The sequence below is a fragment of the Sardina pilchardus genome, chromosome 14 (genome assembly GCF_963854185.1).
Source record: "Sardina pilchardus chromosome 14, fSarPil1.1, whole genome shotgun sequence".
Taxonomy (NCBI): domain Eukaryota; kingdom Metazoa; phylum Chordata; class Actinopteri; order Clupeiformes; family Clupeidae; genus Sardina; species Sardina pilchardus.
The window spans coordinates 5446804-5456803 of NC_085007.1; the positions used below are offsets into that span (position 1 = coordinate 5446804).

General features: G+C 50.4%; 1 protein-coding gene across 1 annotated transcript in view; it reads right to left on the reverse strand.

Annotated features, from left to right (window-relative positions):
* igsf9a (immunoglobulin superfamily, member 9a) overlaps window positions 1-10000 on the reverse strand; it is a 49439-nt gene that overhangs the window by 9361 nt on the left and 30078 nt on the right. Inside the window, exons 10-15 of the mRNA XM_062554808.1 lie at window positions 9169-9312; window positions 8563-8679; window positions 7155-7305; window positions 5358-5469; window positions 4553-4743; window positions 2520-2737 (exon numbers count right to left, since the gene is read on the reverse strand). Of these exons, the coding sequence (XP_062410792.1) occupies window positions 2520-2737; window positions 4553-4743; window positions 5358-5469; window positions 7155-7305; window positions 8563-8679; window positions 9169-9312 (933 nt within the window). The remainder of the gene's footprint in view (window positions 1-2519; window positions 2738-4552; window positions 4744-5357; window positions 5470-7154; window positions 7306-8562; window positions 8680-9168; window positions 9313-10000) is intronic.

A 10000-nucleotide genomic window follows, 5' to 3' on the forward strand; every position in this document is an offset into this window, starting at 1 on the left:
AAGAGGGGACATTACCAAAGAAGAGACATTATCAAACAAGAGACATGACCATCAGAAGAGCCATTATCAAGTAAGAGACATACAACATACATATAAGAGGGGACATTACCAAACAAGAGACATTACCAAACAAGAGACATTATCAAACAAGAGACATTATCAAACAGGAGACATGACCATCAGAAGAGCCATTATCAAGCAAGAGACATACGACATATACATCAGGGGGGACATCACCAAACAAGAGACATCAAAACAAGAGACATGATCAAACAGGAGACATTATCAAACAGGAGACATGACCATCAGAAGAGATGATATCAAACAAGAGACATACGACATACGCATCAGAGAGGACAATGTCAAACAAGAGACATCAAAACAAGAGACATTATCAATCAGGAGACCATCAGAAGACATCAAACAGGGCAAATGATCAAACAGGAGGCATTATCAAATAGGAGACATGACCATAAGATATGATAAAACACAGCCACTGATAGAGGCATTGTGAGGGGGAAGACATGATCATCAAGAAAGATGTGTTGAGATGTGAGAAGACCTTTTCCACGGCAGCCACTTTGATATGAGCCGGTAGGGCAAGCACGGGTGTTGCTAATTACGCTAATGAAGCGTAGCTGACTCAGAACCTTAATGAGTGGCAACAGTAACACCTTGGCCTGTCACATATTTCATGTCAGAAATAAAAAAACAAATAAAAAAAGGCTGTGAAGAAGGTCCATTAACTGACACAATATGTAACACGGTTGCCATGGCCATGAACCAACATATTATGAGCCAGCTATCAGCAGAGAGATCCCGGAGCAGAGAGCTCAGAGACATTATCAGCGGTCAGATCGGCCCCTCTGTCCAGCCAGAGTGCTTTACGGTCAACCGATAAACTCTTAATCCCCTATTCCTGGCAGCCATTTAAAGCTCAAAGGTGAGTGTGCTTTTCTGAGGCCGGACCAAAGCTGTGAACAGTCTTCCTTTGCACATACAATTACTCCCCACTATCTAATGAAGTGAAAGTTACAGTTAAATTTGACTAATATTTAACAGATGCTTTTATCCAACGCAACACAGACTCACAACGGTTGGAATCGATCTCGTGTTGACTGCCTATCTGTCAGTGACTGTAACGCTACTCCTCCACGTCCAGATATACTTCATCACTTTACCTCATTACCTCTAAATAAACTTTAAAGCACTTTGGTTAGCAAAAGGTTATTTTATAAAAAAATCTATTATATTCTATTATACAATATTATATTATATTAGAGTAGATTTAATATAATTGTGCAGAGTACACGTACAGAGAAAATAAAATGCAGTTAGCATCTCATAACTGGAATATATAGAAAGTGTACATAGAGTGCTACCATGGCTGGTGCAATTAAACTATAAATATAAAACGACATTAAAACTTTAATAAGATTAAATGACTTCACTTGACTTATTAATGAGCAGACAGGCCAGCTGAGCCCAGAACATCTTACAAGCTTCGTATTAACCCCCTAAGGAGACCATGAAAGAGAAGACCACCATCAAAAGAGAACTCGCACAACGGGAACAAAAGAGAGCTCGCACACACAACAAGAACAAAGTCCCACAGAGCTACTTGTGTCTCTAAATAGAATCATTATGACAGCAGAGAGCTTGATCCACAGAGTGGAACAAGGGTGGACAGAGGAGAGGAGGACAGAGAGGAGAGCACAGCTTCATACTCAAGCTTCTTATTAACGTCCACCGCTGGATGAGTTCAAATAGACAGCAGTGCTCCACATGAAAGTCCTAAGGAGGTGCTTCTGTGTTTCTGATCTTCCGTAGAAGCCCTCATCATCAGAGCAGCTCATAGATGAACCTGTTCATTCAGTGTGCTTGTACTGTAGATGCACTTCAGTCCATGCCATAGCACAGGAGTTTTATTGAATAGGTTCCTCTCAGCAATGACTTTTATTTAGATAAGATGAAAAGGGGCTGAAGTGGGGATGTACAGTGTGTGCTGTGAAGCTATTTAATTTATCTGTAAAGGGTTTGATGGAAAAGGTGTGCACCCTCACGAAAAAGTTAACAAGCTCTTACTGCGTTTGCTCTAACAGTTCCTATGTTCCTATGTAGTGGACGCAACTTTCAACATCAGGTTTCCAGCCACTTTTCAGTGGAGTTAGGTAAGGGCAGAGCTGAATATTTGTGTTCGCAGTGGAGAGCTTTTTGCAGTTCCGAGAAGCATTCACACTACATGTAACTGGGTGTGACTGGAGCTCCTCAGACCAAAGTTTCTATAGTTATTTTAGCTTCTTCTTTGGGGTTGGGTTCTCTCCTGGCCAAGTGAGAAGAGCCATTTCAAAAAGTGTGAAAATCATTCAACAAAACTACATGAGGACCCTGCAGAGGCTGACTACTGCCATGCATACACACACACGCACGCACGCACGCACTCACGCACGGACGCACGCACGCACACTCGGCAGATGAGAAGCATAAGGAAGATGCGCTAGCTAGGATACTTGTGTTACCTTGCTGAGGTCCTGCAGCACCATGTGGGTGCGGTCGGCGTTGATGCCCTCCACGAGGTTCGCCCACTGGCCCCCCTCCAGACGAGACTGAAGCAGGAAGCTCTCCACCGGCGGGTCCAGACCAGGGGGGGCCTTCCAGCGGACCACCACGCCCCCTCCTGTCAGAGTGGCTGACAGGAATGAAGGCGGAGCCAGTTCCTTTGCAACTGGTTGCGGGTCTATGAGAGGAACGAAAGAGTCATGTCACGTCACTACTAACACATACATGGATGGCACGCACGCACGCACGCACGCACGCACGCACGCACGCACGCACGCACGCACACACTAACGCACGCACGCACACACACACTAACACACACACACACACACACACTGTGCTTGCTATCAATATTCTATTCTGGTGCTGGTTTATCTGCTATCTTTTATCATACATACATAACAAAAATAAAAGGAGCTTGGCCTACTGAAGAGCAAACACCAGTAAAGAGACTGGGTGATCAAACGCAGCCTCCTGTAGCGTTAAAACGGGACGCTTGTCCCAAATGAGAGGCTGAGAGGGAGAGAGCGGCGCTCGGGTCACTACTAACCCAGGGTTCTGGCGCTTGGGTCGCTACTAACCCAGGGTTCTGGCGCTTGGGTCGCTACTAACCCAGGGTTCTGACGCTGCGCTTGGGTCGCTACTAACCCAGGGTTCTGGCGCTTGGGTCGCTACTAACCCAGGGTTCTGGCGCTTGGGTCGCTACTAACCCAGGGTTCTGGCGCTTGGGTCGCTACTAACCCAGGGTTCTGGCGCTTGGGTCGCTACTAACCCAGGTTTCTGGCGCTTGGGTCGCTACTAACCCAGGGTTCTGGCGCGGCGCTTGGGTCGCTACTAACCCAGGGTTCTGGCGCGGCGCTTGGGTCGCTACTAACCCAGGGTTCTGGCGCTTGGGTCGCTACTAACCCAGGGTTCTGGCGCTTGGGTCGCTACTAACCCAGGGTTCTGACGCTGCGCTTGGGTCGCTACTAACCCAGGGTTCTGGCGCTTGGGTCGCTACTAACCCAGGGTTCTGGCGCTTGGGTCACTACTAACCCAGGGTTCTGGCGCTTGGGTCGCTACTAACCCAGCGTTCTGGCGCTTGGGTCGCTACTAACCCAGGGTTCTGGCGCTTGGGTCGCTACTAACCCAGGGTTCTGGCGCTTGGGTCGCTACTAACCCAGGTTTCTGGCGCTTGGGTCGCTACTAACCCAGGGTTCTGACGCGGAGCTTGGGTCGCTACTAACCCAGGGTTCTGGCGCTTGGGTCGCTACTAACCCAGGGTTCTGGCGCTTGGGTCGCTACTAACCCAGGGTTCTGGCGCTTGGGTCGCTACTAACCCAGGGTTCTGACGCTGCGCTTGGGTCGCTACTAACCCAGGGTTCTGGCACTTGGGTCGCTACTAACCCAGGGTTCTGGCGCTTGGGTCGCTACTAACCCAGGGTTCTGGCGCGGCGCTTGGGTCGCTACTAACCCAGGGTTCTGGCGCGGCGCTTGGGTCGCTACTAACCCAGGGTTCTGGCGCTTGGGTCGCTACTAACCCAGGGTTCTGGCGCTGCGCTCGGGTCGCTACTAACCCAGGGTTCTGGCGCTGGCGATGTCGCTGAAGGGCGAAGGTGTGTGTGTGTGTGTGTGTGTGTGTGTGTGTGTGTGTGTGAGGGAGAGAGTGGCGCTGGGGTCGCTACTAACCCAGGGTTCTGGTGTGGCGCTTGGGTCGCTACTAACCCAGGGTTCTGGCGCTTGGGTCGCTACTAACCCAGGGTTCTGGCGCTTGGGTCGCTACTAACCCAGGGTTCTGGCGCGGCGCTTGGGTCGCTACTAACCCAGGGTTCTGGCGCTTGGGTCGCTACTAACCCAGGGTTCTGGCGCTTGGGTCGCTACTAACCCAGGGTTCTGACGCTGCGCTCGGGTCGCTACTAACCCAGGGTTCTGGCGCTCGGGTCGCTACTAACCCAGGGTTCTGGCGCTTGGGTCGCTACTAACCCAGGGTTCTGGCGCTTGGGTCGCTACTAACCCAGGGTTCTGGCGGCGGCGATGTCGCTGAAGGGCCCGGTGCCCATCTTGTTCTGCGGCAGGACGCTGAACTGGTAGTCGGTGCTCGGCAGGAGGTCGCTGACCCGCAGGCTGGTGCCCGCCGAGGGTGGCACGGGCACGGACGTCCACTCCTGCTTCTCCGCGCTGGCCTCAGAAGATGCACGCTTCAGCCTGGAACAGCAGGAGGCCCAGAGAGAGAGTGTGTGAGTGAGTGAGTGTGTGTGTGTGTGAGGGGAGAGAAAGAGAGATGGTGAAAAAACACACACACTCGACTAGTGCTCTTCATCTCTCTGCTTCCTTTATCTCTCTGCTTCATTCCAGTTCCTCTCTCACTCTTCCTCACTTCCTCACATGGTCACACACAGTCAAACACAGGGAAACACACACACACACACACACACACACTTGAACACTCGACCAGTGCTCTTCATCTCTCTGCTTCCTTTATCTCTCTGCTTCATTCCATATCAACAGTTCCTCTCTCACTCTTCCTCACTTCCTCACATGGTCACACACAGTCAAATACGGGGAAACACACACACACGCACACACACACACACACAGCACTTCTTTCATCAAACAATCACGCACACAAACACACACACATATAAGACATGAATAACTCGCCACAGCTCCGCCGGCTCCAAGCAGAGCGAATGGCTTTGCTTCACGGGACACCAGACACACACACACACACACACACACACACACACACACGCACAACATAGCAGACCGAAAGATTCATACACACACACACACACACACACACACACACACACACTGACCAGATGGTGAACTTCTGTGTGTATCCCCCATCAAAGCCGGGCTCCCATGACACGTTGGCATGGTTGAGTCCAGCAGAGACAGACAGCAGGGCCACCGCGTGGGGACTCGTGCCTGAGAGAGGGAGAGAGAACCAGGGATGGAGAGAGAGAGAGAGAAGGATAGAGAGGGAGAGAGAACCAGGGATGGAGAGAGAGAGAGGATAGAGAGAGAGAGGGAGGGAGAACCAGGGATGGAGAGAGAAGGGGGATGGAGAGAGAGAGTGAAGGAGAGACAGGGAAAGAGAAGGAGTGATGGAGAGAGAGAGGGATGGAGGGAGAGAGAGAAGGATAGAGAGAGAGAGGGAGAGAGAACCAGGGATGGAGAGAGAGAAGGATAGAGAGTGAGAGGGAGAGAGAACCAGGGATGGAGAGAGAGAAGGAGAGAGAGGGAGAGAGATGGAGGGATGGAGAGAGAAGGGGGATGGAGAGAGAGAGTGAAGGAGATAGACAGGGAAAGAGAAGGAGTGATGGAGAGAGAGAGGGATGGCCGGAGAGAGAGAAGGAGAGAGAAGGGGGAGGATGGAGAAAGACAGAAAGATGGAGAGACAGAGAGAGAGCAAGAGAGAGGGAGAGAGACAGATGGAGACAGAGAGAGAGAGGGAAAGTGAAAGAGTGTGAGAGAAAAAGAGAGTGAAAGCGAAATAACAGCAGAGCGAGAGGAAAGCCCCAGAGAGAAGGAGACAGCAACAAGGGAGCGAGAGATCAGAGGAGGGGAAGAAAGATGAGAGGAGGCAAAGAGGACACACGCCAGAAATGAGAGACAGAGGAACGAGAGAGGAGCGAGAGAGGAGCGAGAGAATAGAGACAAGGGAGAGAAGAGAGAGGTTTTTAATAACACCTTTATTTACAGGTCTGCGCGTTCTGTTGGATCTCGAGCGTGGCGGGGAGGAAGAGGCGCGTCGGTGCGCTGCATCGCTATGGAAACTGCTCAAGGTCTTTGTAGCGATGAAAAGCCAGCGAGCTGAAAGCAAACTCGCCGAGTCTCACGGGAGAGTGTGTGGCGCCTTGCATTACAGTTACCAAATCCCATCTCAGTCTGCCTGCGTGGCTCTACCACCCACTAGACCAGCGCTGTTGCTTTGCATATCTACAGAGGAGATCTTGGGTTTATCTGACAGTCAGGCCGTGAGGATTCACACACACTCATTCTCTCTCTCTCTCTCACACACGCACAAACACACATACTTATCAGCGCGCACACACACAAACACACACAGACACCCCCACATATCAACACACACACTCACACACAGACACCCCCACATATCAGCATACACACTCACACACAGACACCCACATATATCAGCACACACACTCACTCACTCACACACACACACACACACACACACACACACACACACACACACACTCACTCACTCACTCACACACACACACACACACACACACACACACACACACACACACACACACACACACACACTGTGTGAGCCTCTTCACACAGCTCACGGCAAAGTTCTGGTGTTCTGACCGGATGAGAGAACGAGTGTGCAGAGGAAGAGCGACCATCATCATCATCCTCATCATCATCATCACCATCATCATCATCATCATCCTCATCATCATCATCATCACCATCATCATCATCATCATCATCATCCTCATCATCATCATCATCACCATCATCATCATCATCATCATCATCATCACCATCATCATCATCATCATCATCATCATCATCCTCATCATCATCCTCATCATCATCATCATCATCATCACTCCGCTGCGCTGAGCACTCACCCAGGACGAGCACGGTGGTGCTGGCGTTGACCGTGGCCACTCTGTTGGCCGCGGAGCACTCCCACGCCCCCTGCTGGTCCTTGCTGAGCGGCTGCAGCACCAGAGAGCCGTTGGGCGCCGCGCTGAAGGGGGACACGGGAGAGCGCCCCACCTGGACAAGAGAGGAACAACACGCATGGACAAGGCGGTTAACCGACGCCAGAGACGGTTTATAAAGCGAGACGATTCATATGAGGGTAAATTCTGGTTTCATTGTGACGCAACTGCCACTCCCATTTAGGAGGCAAACGGGAGATATTTATATGGGAGAAATAATTCTACACCTTTCTAAACCGATTATTTCGTCACTGAACACGCCCCTTTAGGAGGCAGGAAATGCTGCTATTTCGTTCCATTGAAAAACCCCTTTATGATTCATCTTAGTAACTATACGATCTTTGCCGACGCATTAACTAAGGTCAGGGCCAGATGAGTGGCAGCAGACCACGAACACGCAGTCTCCTTTACTGGATGTTGAACAAAAGCACCACTCCACAGAGTGAAGACTCAGAGAACTGCATACAGTGGACATATAAAGAATATGAACTCTATGTAGCCCCTGCGCACCCCCCCCCCCCCCCCTCCAATCTATACACACACACACACACACACACACACACACACACATACAAGCAAGAGTGCATAGAAGGAACACACAAAGAAAATCACACAGGTTGTACATACAAGAACAAACACACACACACATACACACACACACACACACACACACACACAAACACACACAGCATGACTTCACATGTGGAACATGCTGGGGCTTTCTGGCTTTCTATCAGCACAATCCAAGTACTGCGAGTTTTGATGCTGATGTTATAGGTGTGAATTCTGCCCACCTTGCTCCAGGTGACTCTAGGTGCTGGGTCCCCTGCGGCCTCACAGGGGATGACCAGCACACACACACACACACACACACACACACACACACACACACACACACACACTGACTTCACATGTAGGTGTGAATTCTGCCCACCTTGCTCCAGGTGACTCTAGGTGCTGGGTCCCCTGCGGCCTCACAGGGGATGACCAGCACACACACACACACACACACACACACACACTGACTTCACATGTACAGTACATGTACTGTAGGTGTGGACTCTGCTCACCTTGCTCCAGGTGACTCTAGATGCTGGGTCTCCTGCGGCCTCACAGGGGATGACCAGCACACACACACACATACACACACACACACACCCTGACTTCATATGTAGGTGTGGACTCTGCCCACCTTGCTCCAGGTGACGTTAGGTGCTGGGTCTCCTGCGGCCTCACAGGGCATGACCAGCACACACACACACACACACACACACACACACTGACTTCACATGTAGGTGCGGACTCTGCCCACCTTGCTCCAGGTGACGCTAGGTGCTGGGTCTCCTGCGGCCTCACAGGGGATGACGAGCATGCGCCCCACCTGCTGACGGTACTCCTGACGAGGGGACACTTTGAAGGAGGGCGGGTCCTACAGGTGTGTTTAGAAAAAGAACGGTCAAATTAAATTTGTCAGATAGATAGAGATAGATAGATAGATAGATAGATACAGTAGATAGATAGATAGATAGATAGATAGATAGATAGATAGGCAGACATACAGAGACAGAACAAAAGATAGATAGATAGATAGATAAGTAGATAGATAGATAGATAGATGGATAGATAGATAGATGGAAAGATAGACAGACAGACAGACAGACCTGAGACAGTGATGCACACATATCAAACAAGAAAAACACCTGAAAACTGAGAGATGCTAGTCTATCCACCAGCTTTCAGAATCCAGTTAGGGAAGTGACACGGTGGTGCACTATACACAAGAGGAAGTGATGCCTTGAGATGCCAAGACAGAGTATAGTATGTGACATGCAAACACACTGAACAGCGTAAAGTTCTTAGTCCAGAACTTGCTTTCACTTCAGTGAACAGAACCAGAGCAGTGGAAGCCCCGACTGACCTGCAGAATCACCCTGGTGGGCGCTGATTGGCCCATTGTGCCCAACGCGTTGTACGGCGTGCAGGTGTAAACACCTGCTGCGTCCTCACTGGCCGTTGCCATGACCACGGAGCCCTGTGATGTCAGCGTCCACCCCGGATACTGCTGGAGACGGGGAATATGTAATTAGCACGGCGCCATGATGCAGAGCAGAACGGGAAAAATAACGGACAAATAGCAGGAACTGGAAAGACGGAATTATCAGAGCAGGAGGGGTCTGGGGGTCTTGGGGTGTTGGGGGGGGGGGGATAATGTCACAGCACTGTGGTGTGTGTGTGTGTGTGTGTGTGTGTGTGTGTGTGTGTGTGTGTGTGAATGTGTGGGGGGGGGGGGAGGGGATAATGTCACAGTACTGTGGTGGGTTAATCAAACCTGAGGGAACTGTTTTATGGGATTGAAAAATGAATTTCGACAATTTGAAGCAGGAACTGGAAAGACGGAATTATAAGAGCAGAAGGGGTCCGTGGGTGTTGGGGGTGTTGGGGGGGGAGGGGATAATGTCACAGCACCGTGGTGGGTTAATCAAACCTGAGGGTACTGGGACTCTTTTTATGGGATTGAAGAATGAATTTCGAGATTTGAAGGGCGGTTTGAACAGGTTTAGAGATGTGCACTATGAGAGGGGTTGTGAACACGGAAATGTAGAATCAGAAAGTTAACGTCCTACGCATCCTACGCGTATGGAATGATTCTACTCGTGTACCTGAACCTGATGATTTCACTAATAAGTTCATCTACATGGCTGAAGAGAGCTCATAGGAATCAGCTGTTTTTGACTGAATATAATGCCACA